The 22,887-nt window shown below is 38.8% G+C and overlaps 1 protein-coding gene across 1 annotated transcript in view; it reads right to left on the bottom strand.

Annotated features, from left to right (window-relative positions):
* The window catches only part of IMPAD1 (inositol monophosphatase domain containing 1), a 44,952-nt gene extending 22,065 nt beyond the window's left edge, over window positions 1-22,887 (bottom strand). Inside the window, exons 1-3 of the mRNA XM_011937550.1 lie at window positions 22,457-22,887; window positions 8,709-8,871; window positions 6,717-6,812 (exon numbers count right to left, since the gene is read on the bottom strand). Coding sequence (XP_011792940.1) covers window positions 6,717-6,812; window positions 8,709-8,871; window positions 22,457-22,843 — 646 coding nt within the window. The 5' untranslated portion in view covers window positions 22,844-22,887. The remainder of the gene's footprint in view (window positions 1-6,716; window positions 6,813-8,708; window positions 8,872-22,456) is intronic.

The following is a 22,887-nucleotide window of genomic DNA, read 5'->3' as shown; positions in this document are numbered from 1 at the left end:
TACTACCAGAATAATGTAAGAATTGCTGACTTCATATTTTTAAAAATGTTCTTCATGTTACATAAACTCAATACATTCATTAGTAACACATGAACACAATTATTTCAAGTGCCTAACACAGTAGGTGCTTAAATAAATAAATGATGGATGATACTGAGGTATGGTGGTAAGGTAGAAGAGCAGCTACAAAATGTGTTTATCTTACCTGTAAGATATGCTAAAAAAAAAAAAAAAAAAAAGCCCAGTAGGAAATAAAAAGTGGTTGGTACGTTCCTACACCGACTTCAGACATTACAATTTATTATTAATAGCTACAAATTTCCACTGAGTGAATATACACTTGACCCTTGAACAACATATGGGTTTGAACTGTGTGGCTCCCCTTATACCCAGATATTTTTCAATAAATATTTTGGTAAGCTTTTTGGAGATTTGTGACGATTTGAAAAAAATTCACGGACAAACTATGTAGCCTAGAAATACAAAAAAAAAATAAGAAAAAGCTAGGTATGTCATGAATGCATGAAATGTATGTTGGTACTAGCTTATTTTATCATTTACTACCATAAAATATATACAAAGTATAAAATGTTACAACTTATGAAAACTTAAGCACATAAGCACTTACAGACCATACATACGTAGCACCATTCACAGTTAAGAGAAATGTAAACAAACATAAAATCATAAACTGCACAAAATTAATTATACTAACATAATATATTACTGAAATAATTTTGTACCACCCCCCAATGCTATTGTGTGAGCCCAAGTGTCATGAACACCCACTTAAAACCCTATGTGATGTCATCATCTCTGTGTGAGCAGTTTGTTTCTCTGGCAAATTGCTTATCATGGTAAAAAGTGATCTTTTGTGGTTTTTGCATGTTTTTCATAGTGTTTAGTACAATTTCATAGTGTTTAATGCAAACTTTGAATAACACCATGAGACTCATTTGAAGAGCCACTAGTGATGCCAGAAGTGCTCTCACCTAGAGAAAAATCATGACATTACAAGAAAAAGTTGAAATGCTTGATATACACCACAGATTGAGGTCTATAGCTGTGGCTGCCTACTATGTCAAGATAAATGAATACAGCATAAGAATAATTGTGAAAAAAAAACCAAACAAGAAAACTCATGAAGTCATTGCTGAAGCTACACCAACAGGTGCAAAAACCTTAACACTTTTTATGAAATACCTTTTTATCTCATATGAAAATGCAGCTATTATGTGGGTACAAAATTGCTATATGCCTAAAGACTGTAGTACGATTCAAGAAAAAGTAAAGTCATATGACAACTTTAAAAAAAAGGAAGGTGAAGAATCTGAAGTTGGATTATTTAATGCCAGTAAAGGATGGTGTAATAATTTTAGAAAGAGGTCTGGTTTTAAACAATGCCAAGATAACAGAAGGAGTAGCTTCTACCAATCAAGAGGCAGATAAGTTTCCAGATGCCATTAAGAAAATTACTGCATTCTGTCTGCTTGAACAGGTTTTCAATGCAGACGAGTGTCCTATCCTGGAAAAAAAAAAAAAAGCCACAAAAGACATTTATTAGTAAAGAGGAGAAATGAGCACCAGGATTTAAGACACGAAGGATGGGCTAACTCTACTGTTTTGTATAATGCAGTCAGCTTTATGACCAGGACAGCCCTTAGCTACAAAACCGCTAAACCCTGAGTCTTGAAAGGAAAAGATAAAACACCAGCTGCTTGCTAGTATTCTGACCACAACAAGAAGGCCTGGACAACAACAATCCTTTTTCTGGATTGAGTCCACTAATGCTTTGACCTTGAAGTCTGAAAGTACCTTGCCAGTAAGGGACTGCCTTTTAAAGTTCTTTGGGTATTGGACAATGCCCCTGGCTACCCAGAACCCCATGAGTTCAGCAATAAAGGCATCAAGTGGTCTACTTGCCCCCAAACACTATGTCTCTAATCCAGCCTCTAGAGCAGGAGGTCATAAGGACCTTTAAGGCTCATTATACAAAGTACTCTATGGAAAGGACTGTCAATACTAATAGTAGTGAACCCTGACAGAGAAGATCATTCAAAGTCTGGAAGGATTACACCACTAAAGATGCCACTGTTATAGAAAACCCATGAATTCATCAAGCCGAAAATAATAAATTCCCACTGGAAAAAACTGTCCAGATATTGTGCATGTCTCAAGACTTACAACAGAGGCAATCAAGAAAATCATGAAAGAGTGCAGATATTATTTTTAAAAGGTAGGAGGTAAAGGGTTTCAAGATAAGGATCTTGGAGACATTCAAGAGTAAATAGACACCACACACCAGAGGAATTAACAGAAGATGACTTGATGGAGATGAGTGCTTCAAACCAGGGCTAGATGATGAGAAAGAAGATGTAGAAGAAGCAGTGCCAGAAAATAAATTGATATTAGACAATTCGGAAGAAAGGTTCTCATTATTCAAAACTGCTTTTGACTTCTTTTATGACATGGACCATTTTATAATACAGTCACTGAAACTAAAGCAAATAAGGATTGGTACCATATAGTAAAATTTTTACAGAAATGAAAAGTAAAAAAGTCAAACAGACATTACAACATATTTTCACAAAGTTACATCAAGTATATCCTGCCTCTCCTTCTACCTCCTCCACCCAAGACAACAAGACTAATAATCCTTTCTCTTTCTCCTCCTCCTCCTCTGCCTATTCAATGTGAAGACAAAGCCATTTCCCTCTTAGCTCTTATGATTTTCTCAGGACCATTTTCTTTCCTCTACTTACTTTATTGTAAGAATACAGTAGATAATAAATATACAAAATATGTGTTAATCAACTATGTTATTCATTAAGATTTCTGGTCAAAACAAGGCTATTCACAGTTAAGTTTTTAAGGAGTCAAAAGTTATACATAGATTTTCAACCATCAGCGCCCTAACTCCTGTACTGTTCATGGGTCTACTGTACTACACTTACTTATACATTTATATATTACTTCATTAAAATACTATTCAAGTATCTGTTGATTCTAAGAATTTCAAACTCAAGGAATTAATGCTAATTAAGTCTGATAAAAATTTTTATAAGCTTTGCTCCAACTACTGCCAACAACAATAATATCTAGTTCTCACTATAGACAAGTGTAGTTAAATTCTGGTAAACATACCCAATACTTAACAACTGGTATTCCTCCAACATCAACATACTGTCTGGATCTGAAAATAACATTCCAAGAGAAGGGCACAAGGCAAGCAAACATTCAGTGTGGGAATGGAAGGTCAACCCAACATAATTCTGAACTTATTATGTTAGAGAGTTTGCAGACTAGCAAGCACCTTTGTGTTCCAGCACACTGGGCAAGTTAGCTGCATTACAGAAGAATGGGGTATTATATTACTAATTTAAAAAGACATTTTTAGAAACCACTTTTTGCTAAGTTAGGGACGTTTGGCTTCTTTAAGGTGGGTAAGCCTACAGACAAGAGAGGAATATATATTCTTATTAAATAAACGTTTCTAAAAAGGAGAATTTTATTATCCCTATTCTTCCCCCTAATACCTACAGATGTGAAAATCAATGCCCAGAGAATGTGAATCTATTTGCCAATCTAATATCAATTTCTTTTTCATTTCCTTTATTGAGCTTCCAATTCTCTTTGGAATAGCAGGCTCTGTTTGCAGCTAAGGGTGTCATGTGACATTCGGCCAATAAAGTGAAGCAGAGGTTTAATGGATAGGACTTCAAGATATTTTTTTCCTAATACAAAGAATATAAGGTAGACCTTTAGTCTCTCTTCTTTCTCCTTTCTTCCTGCCTAGAACAGAGAACCATGGTAAATGAGAGGAGCCACCTTTGTGAACATGAAAACAAAAAGCTACCTTCTAAGAAAAAAAGCAAAAAGAGAGGACTTAGATCCTTAAACATATTATGGAGTCACTAAAGCACACCTATGCTTTGGCTTTCCTGTTAGTTGAGAAAAGGAAACCCTTGTTGAACTACTGCAATCAGATTTACATTGTGTAGCTAAATGCCATCCTAACTGATATAGTGAGATAATAAGGGACAGTGTCAAAAGAACAAGAGGGATTCAAAGACTTAAGCCCTGTATTTAACTTTTATATGCCTGTTTTTTTTTTTTTATTAAAAAAGGTCACCATAATTTCCATTTTATATTCCTTCCAGAGTTACCGAAGACTGAAAAAACTTATGTCAATGCACTTCATAGACTGTGAAAATACAAAATAATTGTAAGATACTATTAAGGAGTGGTTAGTTCTTATAGTAACATTTTGAACTTATGGTTTTCATGATAGGAGCTCCTAAGTCCATTTTTTCATCTATAAAAAATGATAATGTCTTTCCTTGTCACATAGTTAGTGAAAGGTTCAAATGAGATAACATTAAGTATACTGCAAATTGTTAAACACTATATAAATGTTAGAAATCATGGTGTTATTATTTTGAAAGTCGTGTGATACTGATTTGAATAAAATTTCTATGGTTGATTCTACCACTAATTTACATGAATGACTTTGAGGAAGGTATTAAATTTTTGAGTCTCATTTCCTCATTTGTTAAGTGAGAGTACTGATTTTAGTAACTGTGTCCCTCTCTCTGTGTAGCAGTACTATGCTGTACTCCATACTTTCCCTGTTTTCCTTGAAAGAATCCCTAAATTTTAGTTTGGATGGCCACTGAAAATAAGGACTACATTTTTTTGCCTTCTTTGCGACTGGGTTCTAGATAGGTTTTGCTCAATAGGATGTGAGGTGAAGAGATGCATGTTTGACTTCACAAGTCAAACCCTTAGTGGGAAATGTCCTCTGTCTCCCTTCTTACGCTTTCCACGGGTGAAATATGGCCGAAGTGGTGAGCCATCCTCAGTCACACAGAGGAAGACAACAGCAAAGCAACAATAATAGAGAGAGAACTGCATGCCTGGCACCAGGGAACCACCCTGGCAGTCATGGGCTGCTTATATGCTATCTTTTAAAGAATACAACTACTTTGTATTCAACCTCATATTTTGGTGTACATTACAGTAGCCTAAATTAACAGCCTAGTGTGTATTCCAACTAATTCAGTAAGGATTAAGGAAAATATGTGAAGGTAATCCATAAGCCAAAAAGCAACTATAAAATTAATCTTACAGTACATTGTCATACTAATGGCATAAATCTTTTGTAGCTTATCAAACCATCAACTTTAAAAATTATTTGAATTATGAAAAGAAGAAAAAAGGTCAGATAGCACAAAGTGGACTTGATTTTGAAACACAGAGCCAACACTCAAATAGATGTTTAGCCAATCTCAGAGCAGCCAGGATTTGGGATTCACAGTTACGCAGCAAAGCAAATACATAATTTTAGAGTAATCAAAAATTAACTTTGTCTTTCTGCTTCTCCCCACTTCACAGACAGCCTTTTTATGTTAATTATCAGTCATGCCCCTAAGACACAATGGGGATGACTGCAGTAAATGATGGTAGTATAGGATGCCCATTGTGTCCATATCCTAAAGCTGCCATAAAAAACTACAGGTTGAGAATTCCTAATCCAAAATTCCAAAATCTGAAATGCTCTAAAATCCAGGACAAGCACTGACATGATGTCACAAGTGGAAAATTACCTACTGGACCTCATGATAGTTCACAGATAGAACTTTGCTTCAACCACAAAATTATTTAAAATGTTGTATAACATTACCTTCAAGCTATGTAAACAAGCTATATATGAAATATAAATAAATTTTATGTTTATACTTGGGTCCCATCTCCAAGATATCTCATTATATATATGCAAATACATTAAATCTGCAATGTGAAACACTTCTGGTCCCCAAACATTTCAGATAATGGATAATTAATCTGTACCACAAATTTGGTGGCTTATAAAAATATATATATTTCCTTATAGTTCTAAAGGCCAGAAGTCTAAAATCAAGGGGTCAGCAGCATTAGTTTCTTCTGGAGGCTCTGAGGGAAAATAACTTCCAGGGCTCTCTCCTAGCTTCTGGTGACTGCAGTCCTTACCCTATTAAAGACATCACTCCAATCTCTGCCTCCACCTTCACATCATCTTATCCCACATATGTCTGTGTTCTTTCTGTTTCTTATAAAAATACTCCAATTTGCTTAAGAACCTTCTCCAATCCAGTATAATCTCATCTCAATGCTTACCTTAACATTCTGTGTTGTTAGGGTTAAACTGTGTCCCCTAAAAAGATAAGCTGACATCCTCACTCCCAGTACCTCGAAATCTGACTTTATTTGGAAATATGGTCATGGTAGATGTACTAGGTTAAGATAAGGTCACACTAGAGTAAGGTGGGCACTTAATCCAAAATGACTGGTGTGCTTGTAAGAGGAGAAGAGACACAGACACACAGATAGGATGTCATATGATGATGGAGGCAGAGATTGGAATAAACACTTATAAGCCAATGAACACCACGGAATGCTGGCAAAATGCCAGAAGCTAAGAGAAAAACAAAAAGATGCTCCCTTAAAAGTTTCAGGGAGCGCATGGCTCTGCCAGCACCACGATTTTAGATTTCTAGGCTCCAGAACTGTCAGACACTACAATTCTGTTGTTTAAGACACATGATGTGTGTTTTTTTGTTACAGCAGCCCTAGGAAACTAATATAGGAGTGGACACAAATTTGGGTGTATGACAGTAAATACTATAGACAAATGGTCCCATAACAATAATTCTTGAAAGCTCTAGCAAATTTCATACCTGTATATTCGGAAAATGGCTTATGTATAACTCCTAACACAGGTTTACCATTTACAGCCACACACACCATAGTAGTGACGTACTTTCGAAGATCCTCTACGAGAAAAAAAAAAAACAACACACACAAATGTCAAAGTAATGTGCATAAATTCAGAATATGATACTACACTTTAGTTCATTAAAAAATTTATATACATGAAATGTCTTTCCAAAACAACAATCCCTTCAAGCAAACAGAGTCCAAGGGCAAGAGCCAATTTAAAGGAGTGGCTAACAGTTCTGGTTCACAATGAGATACCATCTCACACCAGTCAGAATGGCTATTATTAAAAAATCAAAAAATAACAGATGTGAGTGAGGTTGTGGAGAAAAAGGAATGCTTATACACTGTTGGTGGGAGTGTAAATTAGTTAAGCCACTGTGGAAGACAGTGAGGCAATTCCTCAAAGGCCTAAAAAAAGAAATACTATTCGACCCAGCATTCCCACTACTGGTCTAAAAGAATATAAATCATTCTACTACAAAGACGCATGCATGTGTATGTTCACTGCAGCACTATTCACAATAGCAAAGACACGGAGTCATCTTAAATGCCCATCAATGATAGACCAGGTTAAAAAAAATGTGGTATATATACACACCATGCAATATTATTCAGCCATAAAAAAGAACAAGATCAGGTCCTTTGCAGGGGCATGGATGGAGCTGGAGGCCATTATCCTTAGCAAACTAACACAGGAACAGAAAACCAAATACCACGTGTTCTCTAAGTTGGGAGCTAAATGATGAGAACACATGGACACATAGAGGGGAACAACACACACTGGGGCCTTTCAGAGGATAGAGAGTCAGAGGAGGAAGAGAATCAGGAACCATAACTAATGGATACTAGGCTTAATACTTGGGTGTTGAAATAAATCTGTACAACAAACCCTCATGACACAAGTTTACCCTATGTAACAAACCTGCACTTACACTCCTGAACTTAAAATAAAAGTTAAAAAAAATTGCATTTAGAGTCATAACTCTTTTATATTATAAAAATCACACAAACAAAAGAGTTCTGGTTCTAAAGGCAGACTACCTGGGTTATTCTCCTAGCCCACCATTTTGTTAACCGAATGTCTTTGAGTAAATTACTTAAATTCAGCTTCCTTATCTGTATAATATAAACAATAACTAAGCACTCATCTTTAGATATAAACTAAAATAACTTTTAATTTAAAAAATCAAATTAGACACTTAAAATAATCCCTGCACAAGGGATGTGCTCACTAAATGTTGTTGTTATAAGAACAGGCCAATCTCAGTTTAGGAAGAACTTTTTATGAACAAATTCCTTGATATTCCATATTTCTATTATCTATTCCTGAAAAGTTCTATGTTGTAATTTCAGTTACTATTAGATATATACATCTAGTGTCTTCTCCCTGTTCTCCAAAGTTATATATTGATTGTTATGGTTCAAGTTCAGTGCAAAAGCACTGAAATACAAAGGTAAAAAAGTAGAAGCCTCCACATCTAGGGAACTTACCATCTAGCAGGATAAATGGATTAACTTTAACATATAAACCAAAGGAAGAGCAAAAGGCAGAAATTAGCTACTTCTGGGTAAGAAATAAGTCCTGAGAGGGGATCTACAAAAATAAAATTTGACTAGGACTAGGTAAAAAACGGGACTGGAGGGGCAGTAGTTCTGTTTTATTACTTACTTGCTTTCTGAGTACCTAGAAATTTACTATTTTGAATTCCAAAGTCAGATGTACATGCATTAAAACTTAAATTCCTAATATCCTGAGTAAATATTAAATTCTGGCTAAAGAAGTTTCTTCAGTTATAGGTGTCCAATATACAACATTTTGCTACTACTGCTAAAAATGCTTCTTTACTGAATAATCAGTGAGCCACTATCACCTATAGGAAGTATGCCTTGGTTCTGGTTCTCTACTACTAAATGTCAATCAAATGTTTTGAGTTCAGTTTAAAAATTACCTGTATATTCCTGTGTAGCATCAAGTGGATCAATCCAGACAGTAACACTTTCTGCTGGTACCTCTTTAGGAGTAGTTACTTCCTTTAGGATATCCTCAGGAATCTTATGATCCCACAAGATAACCTCCTGATCAGCTGCATCCACGTGTTCCTCAGTATTTATCTGCATTAAAAACAGGTGATAGTTAAAAAAAGTAAGAAAAACAATCACTATTTGATAAACTACAAAAGAGAAAGTATTACAGACAAAAATCACATATAAGTAAATCCCCATTTTTATTTCTTTTGATGCTCCATATTGCAAAATGAAAAAGAAAAAAAAACAATCCATGACATCAGGTCTTTAAATGCTTCCCAATCTAATATTCAAACTTGGTTTGTTGACTAATCAAGACAGATAATTCAGACATAGAGAAATATAGAGAAACTGAGCATCAAAGAAACAAGCTACTTAAACCTTAACAACGCTTTATGAAAAAGAATAGCTCTAAAGTGTTAAAATAGACAATATTCTGGAACACAACACAAGCAACTAGAGTTAGAAGACAGACATATCACAGAATAGGGAGGTACAATCAATTTTCTACCTTTTTTTTTTTTTTTAACACTAAGGAATAAAATTAAAACATAAAATAAATTTAACTTACCATACAGATATGTAAGGATGTGGGGTAAGGAAAGAAATACAAGTAGAGGAAGGGTTGTTACGAGAAGAGAGGAATATATTCTCTCCTTACCCCACACCCTTACATACGTATATACACACACACACACACCCCATACATATATATATTCTCTCTCTGTATGTTACATATTATTTCTATATATAACATATATACACATGTGTTTGTATAATACTTTATATAAGTATTCTATGCATTTACAAATACATTACAGATTCCTTTAAATTGAGATTGCTCAATTTTGGCACGAATGACAATTTGGACTCTATATTTCTTTGGCGCAGGGCTGTCCTGTGCATTGTAGGATGTTTAACAGCATCCCTGGCTAAATGCCACTAGAACACACTAGATGCCAGCAGCAACACCCTCAAGTGTGACAAACAAAAATGTCTCCAGACATTGTCAAGTACACCCCTGTCCCATCCTATGAAAAAAACAGTTTTTAACAGCATACTACTTAATGCATGCTAAAATATAGTCTAATTTGTAAAATAGTGTTTTAAAAATAATGTTTTGGCCAAGTGTGGTGGCTCATGCCTGTAATCCCAGCACTTTGGGAGGCCAAGGCGGGTGGATCATGAGGTCAAGAGATAGAGGCCATCCTGGCCAACATGGTAAAACCCCGTCTCTACTAAAAATACAAAAATTAGCCAGGCGTGGTGGTGCATGACTGTAGTCCCAACCACTCGGGAGGCTGAGGCAGGAGAATCGCTTCAACCCTAGAGGTGGAGGTTGCAGTGAGCTGAGATCACGCCACCACACTTGCCAACCTGGCAACAGAGCAAGACTTCATCTCAAAAAAAAAATAATAGTAATAATAATACATAATAATGTTTTAGAACTGCATTTACTTTTATAAACTTGCATATACCAATGGACTAAATCTAAGAATTGAGTGTTAAGAATTAAGTTAATAACAGATCACCAATCTTATTTGAATACCGCCTCACCACGAGACTTGTATCACATAGTAATACACATGCACACAAGAAAAAAGGTCCCCAAAATGTGGATTTTAGTTAGGGACTTACACCCTCAGCAGGACAGGCTATTGGGTCCTGTGCTTTTCTGACAAGTTCCCTTTCCAGATTAGGTCATGTTTATGCTACATGTGATGCCATGCCTAGACCCCATGCTACAGTGCCAGAGTGATCACAGCACTGACAATACATGAGTACTGTCAATACACCATCTCTCACCTGGAGTCTCACTAGAATAGTCTTCAGAAAGTCACAGACATGATTTTAAAAAATACCAAACTATCAGCAATCTCCAGAAGGTACCCTGAAACACCCCAAATTATCAGAGGAGAGGTTAAAAATAGTAATAGTCTAGAAACATCAAACCACTTAAATCATTATTTTTTTCTTTTTTCTTTTTTTTTGAGATGGAGTCTCGCTCTGTCTCCAGGTTGGAGTGCAGCAGTGCGATCTCGGCTCACTGCAACCTCCGCTTCCCAGGTTCAAGCGATTCTCCTGCCTCAGCCTCTGGGTAGCTGGGACTACGGGCGCCCACCACCACACCCGGCTAATTTCTGTATTTTTAGTAGAGACGAGATTTCACCGTGTTGGACAGGATGGTCTCGATCTCCTGACTTCATGATCAGCCCGCCCTGGCCTCCCAAAGTGCTGGGATTACAGGCATGAGCCACCGCGCCTAGCAAATCATTAAATATTTCTTAGCACAGAGCAAAGTAAACATTCAATTTATTCACTTATGTCTTTACTAATTCAGCAAACGTTTATTGATTGCCTATTATATGACAGACACAGTTACAGGTCCTGAAGATACCACAGTGATCAATGTGAGACAAAAATTTCTGCCCTGTGGAACTCAGATTCTAGTATAGATAAACAACGAGACACATGAAAAAAAACATGTAGTATGTTGGATCGTGGTAAGGAGGAGAAAAAAAAACAGGACAGAAAGAGTGCTGGAGAGTAGAGAAAGGATTGTTAGAGAGTAGAGGAAGGGTTATTCTTTAAGAAAAAGGGTAGATAAGATTAAGAAAGGGTGGCTAGGCAATTATTCATACTAGCTAAAACCAGAGAACTACTAAGTCCATCAATTAGTAGTTTATCCATTATCCTGATGAATGGATAAATATATTTGGTATATCCACACAATGGAAAGTTACTCAGCCATATATAGGAATAAAGCATTGAAGACACTAAATCATGGATGAACCCCCCTTGCTTTGTGAAAGCATCAACACAGAAAAGACCATATACTGTTTGATTCCATTAATCTACAATGTCCAGAAAGGCAAATCTACAGAGAAAGACAGATTAGTAGTTGCCCAGGATAAGGGATTAAAAACAAGAATAAATAGTTAATGGGGACAGGGGTATTATTAGGGTGCTGAAAATGTTCTAAAACTGATTAATGATGATAGTTGTACAATTCAGCAGTTCTACTAAAAATTACTGAATTGTATACTTGAAATAGGCAAACTGTATGATATATAAACTGCGCTGCAATGAACTTGTTTAAAAGAAAAAAGGTGGGCCGGGCGCGGTGGCTCAAGCCTGTAATTCCAGCACTTTGGGAGGCCGAGACGGGCGAATCATGAGGTCAGGAGATCGAGACCATCCTGGCTAACACGGTGAAACCCCGTCTCTACTAAAAACTACAAAAAACTAGCCGGGCGAGGTGGCGGCGCCTGTAGTACCAGCTACCCGGGAGGCTGAGGCAGGAGAATGGCGTGAACCCGGGAGGCGGAGCTTGCAGTGAGCTGAGATCCGGCCACTGCACTCCAGCCTGGGGGACAGAGTGAGACTCCGTCTCAAAAAAAAAAAAAAAAGAAAAAGAAAAAAGGTAAGATAGCTAGAGAAACCCCTCACTGAAAAGGTGGTATTTGAGTGAAGAGATCTAAGGAAAATAAGCCTGGCAGGCAGCTAGAAGTGCATTCTAGCCCAATAAGTAACAAATGAAAAGATTCTAAGGTGGGAATATGCCTGGTGTGTTCAGGGGGCAGCAAGGAGGCCAGCAAGGCTATAGCAAACTGAGCCAAGGAGAAAGTTGAGGTCAGAGAGTAATGGAAGCCAGATGGTGAAGGACCTTGCAGGCTGTAACACAGAGCCAGTTGCCCTCCATCACAACAGCTATGAACAATGTGCAGGGGGTCCTAGTCATTGCAGTAAGCTAAAGGGACGGGGAGAGGAGCAAGTGGGGAGGTACAAAGTTCAGAAAGAAAGAAAGAAAGAAACCCATAATATGAAGTTGATTACTGAACACTGAGAAAATCTAAAAGAACTTGCAGATAAATGCAACTCCAATCAAAATCCCCACAGGTGTTTTCTTGTTGTTGGTAGTGGTGTTTTTTAACCTTCTCCTTGGAAACTGGACAAGCCATTTCTGAAAATTACCTGGTAGAACAAAAAGTCAAGAAGCAACACATTTTGGGAAGAGGGGAAAAAAAATACCATCATGGTGTGGTGACTTACCTTACCAGATATCAAGACCTATTTTAATGACAGAATAATTAAGACAGTGTAACACTGGTGAGGCATTTTGGCTTCAGAAACCACTCTTAACAACAACGCCAGACTATTTCAGATCAATGAAGGTTAATAGTAACACCAAGCAAAAAGGAATAAACTTTTTTAAAAAAGAAACGTGACTCTTGGAAAAGACAAAGTAGTTTACGGGCCTTAACCACTGTAGCTTACAAAAATGGCAGTGCCAAGTCCGGCAACTATGGAGCTTCACTGATTTTTTTGTAGAATTCAAGTCAGCTACTCCATATACTTGCAACTGAGTATGAGCGAACACATTGTAGAACAGTATTTGAAAAAATCTTCACTGAGAATCAGGTTAGGGAGAAACAGAGCAGGAGAACAAGAATATTAGCACAAGTACCTAATCTGCTTTTGTGTAACTGCTATTTATAAACTGCCACAACCACTACACACCTACAAATCTGAAAAATCTACTACCCACCAATGTAAACAACCTTATCAATAGTTGCTATGGTCAACACCAGAAAGTCTTCGTCAATCCTTTTTCACATGCCACATCCAATTAAGTCAGTAAGTCCTGGAAATTCTACCTCCCAATTCTAAATATGTAAATATGTCACCATGTCTACCAAGAAAATCTTAGTTTAGGCCACCATCTCTCACCTGGATTCCTACAATAATCCTCAATTGTTCTTGCCTCCTACAGTGTATTCATTCACCCATTCATTCAACATCTAATGGCTATATACTCTAAACTGTTTTGGGGATTGGGATACAGTAATGAACAAAACAGACAAAATCACTGCTTTTACAGTGCTTCCCTTCTCAACCCAGCAACCTGCCATCTTCCTAAATCAGACCGTGGCACTCTAGTTTACAATCTTCCAATGGTTTCTCATTATGCAGAGATAAAATCCAGACTCCTTATCATAATCTACAACGTTAAGTCCTAGATGATCTGGGTAATGACGTAGTAAATGCTATCCAGTAATTTCTCTCTATTTGCACTCTTATTTACTGTACTCCAGACTTATTAGTCTTCTTATGATCACTCAGCCTCAGGGCCTTTGTACTTACTGCATTCTTCTGCTTGTACACACTTTCCCAGATCTCTGCATGACATCATGGTTCTTACTCAGGTCTTGGCTCCAACAAGACTTCCTCAAAGTGGCCTTTCCTGACTACCACTGATAAAGTGGGACCACCAGACACACTCCCTGCATGACCCTGTTTTTTTTCTTCAAAGCCCTTATCAGAAACCATGTTGCTTGTTTACATTTACTATCTTGATCAGCTAGAATGTAAGTTCTGTGAGTGCAAGGACACAAATTTTCTTTATTACTGTAGCTCCATCCCCACTGTCTAAACCAAAGTAGGTACTCAATAAATATACCTTAACTGACAATATTATTCTTAGCCACTGTGGTTTTTTTAATTTCTTCCCCATAATCCTCTTCCACTCAACCTACTCTTCCTTCCTCATCCTTACTGCCTGTCAAAGACATCAATGGGGAATTGAAGCATAAGAAATCAACCCAAGATCCAAAAACCCAAACCTACAAACAGCCCTGGCCAGTCCCTGCCCCCTCCTGACACCCAGCCAATCACTCCCAAAGAAGCCCATTATGGTGGGAATGAACAATGCAGCTTTTAGAGAACTTATAATTTTAGAAGAGTAAGCAAAAAAAGGTTCTAGAAATCAGAAAACACTAAACTGATCTTGGTCTATGCTGATACATAACAGCTCATCTTGCAGTCTCCACCTACACCTGGCAACTATCAAAACACTCTCAGATCCTTTTGTTAGCCTCTATGTATAGCAAGTACGGATTTCTTTAGGTTAACTTGCCTCCTGTATAGGCATTTCTAGTACTCATAATATCCACTTTTCTTTTCCTTCCTGAATATCTGGGAGACTATACTTCACATCTGCCTCGTAGTCAGAGGCACATGAGAGTGATTGTGGCCAGCAGAATATGGACAAATATGTAAACGCACAAAATATGGACAAAAATGTGAATGCACATCACTTTCTGGCTTAGGCAATAAAAAGAAAGCTCCTGCCCAATTCTCCTATCTTTTCTCTTTCCCTGATATGTTGACATGGCAGAATCACATATCAACATCAACTAGGTCACAGTCACTTCATGGAGGACAACTGCTTTGGAGAGTGTCAGGCTTCTGAGAATTGGAGGATGTCATTACTACAGCATTGCCTACTCAGTCATCCCTGACTAATGCATTTTTCCTTTTATAAAAGTAAATACTCCTAAGTAGTTTAAGCGTCAGAAGAAATTCACACGGGTGAATCAATTTGAGTCTCTTCCTTTAAACCTCAACCTTGCATCAGGAACGCTGAGAAAACAAAACAAAACAAAACAAAACAAACAAACAAAAAAAACCGTTGTTGTTACTGGATGGGAGGTAGGGGAAATAGGAAAAATAATTTGGGGGATAAAATAGTAATACCTAGGTGCAGATCTGAAGGGAAAGCACAGCTTAAAGGAGGAGGCAGTATTAGATAGGAGAATAGGTACAGAATAGTAGGAGTGTTCCATAATTGTGAGGATAGAAAATGTTTAATCTATATGCTACAAAATACCTTAAAATTAGTACAACCAAGTCAGGGGTCAGGAATCAAATGCTTATGTATACAAATGCTCCTCAACTTACGATAGGGTTACGTCCTCATAAACCCATTGTGAATTGAGAAGCATTTGTATTGCATAAGTTGAAAATATCTAAAGTCAAAAATGTATTTGACACATCTAACCTATCAAACATCACAGCTTAGCCGAGCCAACCTTAATTAAATGTAGTCAGAACACTAACATTAACCTACAGTTGGGCACAATCATCTAATTCATAATAAAATATTAAATATCTCATATAATTTACTGACTATTAAAACTGGACAACAGAATGGTTGTATGGGTACAAGTATGGTTTCTTTACAATGAATGGTGCATATCACTTTTGCACCATTGTAAAGAAATCCCAAGTTGAACCATCTTAAGTTGGGGACCATCTGTACAAAGGTTCTTAAGACAAGTTGGTCTATTTAAAGATTTTATTTAATTATATGGACACATACATATATATATACATATCATACATATACACACATATATGTATTTAGGCTTGTCTTTTAAATTCCAGAAAGGGGAAGGAAACTATTCTCCAACAGTATTGTCAAAGTTCAAGGCCCCGAAATACAATCAATGCCATTACTATGCTAGTTCAGTTACTTTGGGGTTTGAAGGGACTTCTGGTTAATGCCTTAAGAAGGAATCGATCATTTACTTCATTTCTCCATAAATCATTATATCCTAACCTAACACAGTGCCTATCATACTATAGGTGCGATAGTTAATTTTATATGGCAACTTGACTGAATTATGGGATGCCCAGAGATTTGGAGAAACATTATTTCTGGTTGTATCTGTGAGGGTGTTTCTGGATAACACTAGCATTTGAATCAGTGAACTCAATCAAAGAGACTGCCCTCTCTAATGTGGGTGGGCAGCACTCAATGTTTTGAGAGTGTGAATAGAACAAAAGGAGGGAGAAGAAAGACTCTGCCCCTTCTTCTGCCCCACTGCTGAGCTGAAACATCAGTCTTCTCCCGCCCTCCAACTGAGACTAACACCACCAGCTCTCTGGTTCTCAGGCCTTTGGACTTGGACTGAATCACATCACTTGCTTTCCTGGGTTTCCAGTTTGCAGGTTTCCACCTGACAGATCAAGGGACTTCTCAGCCTCCATAATCACGAGCCAGTTCCTTATAATAAATCTCTATTGGTTCTTTCTCTGCAGAACCCTGACCAATACAGTAGGCATTCAATAACTATTTTCTTTCTTTCTTTCGTTCTTTCTTTTTTTTTTGAGACAGTCTTGCTCTGTCACCCAGACTGGAGTGCAGTGGTGCGATCTCGGCTCACTGCAGGCTCTACCAGGTTCACGACATTGTCCTGCCTCAGCCTCCCGAGTAGCTGGGACTACAGGCGCCCGCCACCATGCCCAGCTAATTTTTTGTATTCTCAGTAAAGATGGGGGTTTCACTGTGTTAGCCAGAACGGTCTCGATCTCCTGACCTCATGATCCGCCCACCTTGGCCTCCCAAAGTGCTGAGATTACAGGCGTGAGCCACCACACCTGCCCTCAATAACTACTTTCTAAACATATAAATAAACATCCCTCTACCTGTCCTATTCTCTTCCCACCTTTACAGAAACCTTTTACTATCAACTACTCTCTCTCAAATATATCTCTATAAACAATTAAACACACTGTAGTGTCTCGTATCTTAAAAACAAATATACCAAAAAGAAAGCACAGAACCTTCTCTTAGGAAACATAATACACCTAACACCCGAGCCAACTTCCTTAAAAGCCCAATTCCTCTTTTTTTTTCTGAGACGGAGTCTTGCTCTGTCACCCAGGCTGGAGTGCAGTGGCGAGATCTCAGCTCACTGCAAGCTCTGCCTCCTGGGTTCACCCCATTCTCCTATCTCAGCCTTCTGAGTAGCTGGGACTACAGGTGCCCGCCACCACACCCGGCTAATTTTTTTTTTGTATTTTTAGTAGAGACGGGGTTTCACTGTGTTAGCCAGGATCGCCTCAATCTCCTGACCTCAGGTGATCCGCTCACCTCAGCCTCCCAAAGGGCTGGGATTACAGGCGTGAGCCACCACGCCCGGCCAAAAGCCCAATTTCTCAAAAGACTTGTCTTTACTCACTGTCTCCATTTCCTCACCTCCTAATCATAGGTTGCCTGAGTTCAAATGCCAACTCTTCAATTTATTGGGTATGTGAATAATTTAGGCTAGTCACTTAACCTTTCTGAGCTACAATTACCTCATTGGTAAAAAGGGACAATGATCTATCTCCCTGTAAGGTTCTTAAGAAGAATGAAACAGAAAAGGTAAAACAAACTTAGTACAATGCTTAACACAGAGTAAGCATTTAATAAAGGCTGTCTGCTACTATTCTTGTTAAATGATTGTTTTCAGTCTTCATTATCCTTGGTTCTAGGCCCTGATATTCCCCTTTCATGTTATATTCTCTCCCTAACCAATTCTGTCCACAACCAGTTTCAATTAACATCACAACACGGATGACTCGCAGATTTGTATTTTCAGTTCAGATGTTTCTTCAGAGCTTCAGACGCATATATTCAACTGCCTCTTTGACAGCTCCCCTTACACATATCAAAGGCATCTCTAACATAGCAAGCCTAAAATGGCATTCATAATCTGCCCCCCAACTTAACCACTACTCCCCTTCGCCAGCAACAAAACCCCAGTTGTGAAAGCTATAAATAGAGGAGTTATTTCTCACATATCCCTAAAAATTATTTCATTTCCTTCTACATCTATCTTCTCTACAACCATAGCCCTAATTCAAAAGATATTAGCTCTCACCTGAAAAAGCCTCCTAACTGGTCTCCCAGTATTTACTTTCCTCCCCTCCAAACCATCCTCCAAGCAACTACTGAGTCCTTCCATTCATTTATAATATTACAGTTAATTAAGAGTATACTTCTGCTACATCTGTTATACTGCCTTATATAGGGAATTAAACAGACCTGAGATGATTCTCTGACCATTAAGTGAATCTCAGCGAGTCTAAGATTATTCTCATGGTGAAACCTCGTCTCTACTAAAAATACAAAAACTTAGACGGGCGTGGTGGTGGTGCCTGTAGTCCCAGCTACTTGGCAGGCTGAGGCAGGAGAATGGCGTGAACCTGGGAGGCAGAGCTTGCAGTCAGCCGAGATGGCACCACTGCATTCCATCCTGGGCAACAGAGTGAGACTCCATCTCAAAAAAAAAAAAGAAAAAAAAAAGATTGTTTTCTAGCTGTGCAATCTTTGGCAAATTATTTAGCCTCTCCAAGCCTTTATCTGAAAAATAGAGGCTGTAGTACTTAACCTCCTTTATTGCTGTGAAGATAAAATTAGTAATGTCATTAAGAAGTTTAATTCAATTTTTGTGGCTTGCAAAGGGCTATGCAAATGTTAGCTAGTAAAACAAGCTCAGCAAAACTTCCCCACCGCTTGAGTCCTGGTCCTCATCTCTCACATGGCCTGTTCTAGTAGTCTCTAAGTAGTCCCTATCTACCTCCAAATGCCCAAAGACCAAAGTATGGCTTATTGAGGTCTCAAGAAAAGTCAGCTAAATCTGGCCTTCTTTTAGTATTCTAGTAGTAAACTATGGATTGGGTCCAAATTCCTTTGAGCTTGGAATATGACCTAGCCCCTACCTACCTTCCCAATCTCTTCCACAATAATTCTCCCAAGTGCATTTTACTCAAACTCATTAGATTACAAGAATTAGCTGTCCTACTATCTCTCTTGGGCCTGTTCCTTTGAACTAGTTTCTTTTCCTCTGTTTTCAGTGCTTATGTCTACACCAATTACTAGTTATTCTAATTTTACAGAAGAGGACGCTATGGTTCAAAAAAGTTAAATGACTGGCCAGTATCACCTAGGCTGGTGACTGCACAAGATGTCAATGCAAGTGTTCTGTGCACTATATTAGTGCTTCTCAAACTTTTCTGGGACATACTTCTGTTGAAAGACAGAAGCATAACTTCCATCTTATAGGTCAAGGAAGACACAGACCCAAGCTGTTGCTACCAGCTTGGAGTACCATGCTTTACCTTCAAATCAGAACTTTGAACAAAGCAAGTTGAGGACAGGAGCCCCTCAAACAGACAGTCCCCCTGTACATTAAATCAAAACTATAAATCTAAGTTTGGCTGTTCTGTGGCTGCAAAGCCACTCCACAAAAGTATCTTCAGCCTTCATTTTCATTGTTACCCGCAAGGATAAAGAGACAGTGCCATACAAATGGCTGGAGTTATTATTACTTTGACACAATGAAATAAGCATTGCCAAAGTGTTTAGGCAGAGGAGACTAGCTGCCTGGAGGACTCTCTGGGATCTCTAACCCGAAGAAAATTGAAGACAAAAGGAAACCCAGGGAGCCTAGGTGAAACTTGAGTTTTGTTAAGACAGCACTCACTTTTCTAGAGTATGATTCCTCAACTTGGGCACCAACTGACAAATGGAGCAGATGATTCTTCGTTGTAGGGGGCTGTCCTGTGCATTATAGGATGTCTACCCTCTACCTGCTAGATGCCAATAGCATCCCACCCCTGGTTGTGACAACCAAAAATGTCTTCCGATTTTGTCAAATGTCAGTTAGGGGACCAAACTGTCTCCAGCTGAGTGCTCTAGAAAAACCCCTGGTATATCCTTTTACTGAGGAGTGAACATTAGATATGAAAGCTCAGACTTCAGACTCTACATAGGAAAGCAATGGGAGAAAATAGATCTTTCTATATTTACACAGGGCACTAGGATAAAAGAAAGAAGTATCTGATGCTTCTCAAAGGTCTTTTTCCACTAGGAAGTAAAGTAAGTGGAATATAATTTAAGTTTCTTACCAAGAAATTTGGGGTGAGGCTTCAAAATCAACCAGGCATTTAAGACTGTATTTCTGGGCATTAGGAGAGGGGAAGGCACAAAAGGAGAAAAACTCTTTTAGGTTGATTCTCCACTTAGATGGCTACAATATTTGGCCTCTAGCCTATAACACAGGGGTATAAGGAGATCGCTCAACATGACACCATCTCCACTTTGACACTGTATAAATGAGCACAAACCTCCTCTATTCCTTCAGCCATGACCCAACAGGAATACTGCAGAAGCACATGCAAACATTCAAATAGTCACAAGAAAACAAAAAGTTGTTTTATATGAAGCCAGAGACTTCAACATCTGCAATTCCAAAAGCTTAGCTTTTGTGTTTAATAAAATGCAGCTCACTACCCTTGGCAGCCATTCCCTTATTGTTTGCTACTAAATGAGAATGCACACACACACGGTTGTGTTTTCAACATTTAAGAAACTTTTGTTTTTACTTAAAAAAAAAATCAACTCTGCTTGCCACATTTCACTATTATTGCTTTTAAGCTTCTAAAATTATAAGTTTTAAGCAGGTTTCTAAAGATCTAGCTAAAATGTTGGATAGTTCATATAAGCTGGAGTGTCATAAGCCTCAGAGTTCCCATTTGTAAAGTAGGCAGAAATAAAATTTACTTCTTAAAGTTGCTGTAACGATCAAATGAAGTCCTGTGTAGTCAGTATTTGGGCACGTAGAATATATTCAATAAATGGTTATTATTAGTACTGTTAAAACTATTAAATAGCAACTTCACTGAATCTCCTGTTTCCTCTATACATTCTTGGGGAAGGAAACACATGTTTTGGAAAGGCGGTAAAATAGTTCATAAACACATCTTACATCTAGATGCAAAAAAAGATATTATTTGTGATGATAAAAACAGAGTAGAGGAAAAAGAAAAAGTGGAAATATTCTGTGTTTTAAGCAGAAATTTGAAAAAAAAAAAATTCTAACGTTAATTACATCTGGTATCCAGTAGCTCATGATAGGAAATCCAATGTTTCTTTCCACCGGAAAAAAAGAAAAAGACGAAAGAAAGGGGAGGAAGAGAGGAGAATAAAAAGCAAAACCAAAGCAATATGACAGACTGGAAGAAGCCTTACACAAAATACATTAACTAAACAATGACAATATTCTCCTCTTTCAAGATCAGCAGTAAAAGGTCAGTCACCTTCCAAAGAAGCCTGGGTTTGCACATCACTGTTTATCTAATAAAATTTCAGTAAAGACAATTTTTCTTCCCAGTAGCCAAAACTACAGTTAGGTGAGTTAAGATATACACTAATAAGGTGCTGCTACACTATGTTCAGCTCTTCCTCAAAAAAATTTGCAGTTCCTGGAACTGCAAATTTTAAAAATGCTTTATTCAACTCAACAGCAGCTCCACTGAAATGATGAATTCAAAAAGTATTAATAACAAATCCAAAATGTCTGGATTTCCCTAAGAAAATGTCAATTCCCTTCCTAGAAACCTACCCAAAGAAAAGGCAAATGTTATTTAATTCTTATTCTCTGGCGTAAACATGGATCTTTAATCAAGGGCCAGGTAGGATCAACAGCTGGTATATTTCTAAGTACCTCCTTAAAGGGCCCGCAAACTATAAACTTAAGAGCGTCCTGACAAAACGACAGCGAAATGAGCATACTCACCCCCATCCTCCCCACCCCCAACCCCGCACGCTAATAGCTCTGCAACAAGACTCGGTCTTTCAGCTGGCTACTGGCCAGCCAGCCAGAAAATGTGTACTCCAGTTTCGACCCTTCTAGGGATGAAATCAAGGAAGGATAGAGGGTCTTGGGGGATTTTAGCCAACCCCTTCATTCTACGGAAGAGCTTGAAGCCGCGGGTGCAATTAACTTTCTCAGCCTTTTCGTTTCAAGGCCTCCTGTTCCTAAGTACACACGGCGCACACCCGACCCAGGACGAGCCAAAAAGGCAGGGGCCCTGAGTCAGACTACAGGCAACCTCACTCAGCTCCTCTGCTGTTTGACCTTGTGCACGTTAACTTCTGCGTCTCAATTTCCCCATCTACAAAATGGGAACCAGAAGCTCCACACCCCATACTGTTCAGAGTCGACCGGCCGAGACGCGCTCCCCGGCTCGGGTGGGCGCTCCGCCCGTGGGCTCCCACCTGGACGCTGGGGAAGGCAGTCTTGAGCAGGTAGAACATCTTGCGGTTGGACAGCACGTCGCCGCTGGTCATCTTGTCATCGGCTCCCTCGCGCGTCTTCCCCTTGGACTTCTCGTGGAGGACGTTGCTCTCGCGGACTCGCCTCACCTCGTCGCCGCCGCGAACTGCGGCCAGCACTGACACAGCCAGCATCTCGCGCAAGTCCACTGTGCCCCCGTCGGCCGCGGCCGCAGGTCCCGCCGCGCCGCCGCCAGGCTCGCTGCTCAGGCCGAAGAGGCTGAAGCGGCCGGCCAGGAAACCCGAGTAGAGGTGGTACAGCACGCCGAGCCCCAGCAGGCAAAACACGGCCACCCCCAGTGGGGAAAGGCGGATGCCCATGGGGGCCATGGCGCGGGAGGCCGGGCGCTCCGGGCTGCGGCTCTCACAGGCCT

This window comes from Colobus angolensis, unplaced genomic scaffold (assembly GCF_000951035.1).
Source record: "Colobus angolensis palliatus isolate OR3802 unplaced genomic scaffold, Cang.pa_1.0 Scaffold166, whole genome shotgun sequence".
Lineage (NCBI taxonomy): Eukaryota > Metazoa > Chordata > Mammalia > Primates > Cercopithecidae > Colobus > Colobus angolensis.
The sequence above is the reverse complement of the archived record's forward strand: the minus strand, read 5'-3'. Positions and strand labels throughout refer to the sequence as shown.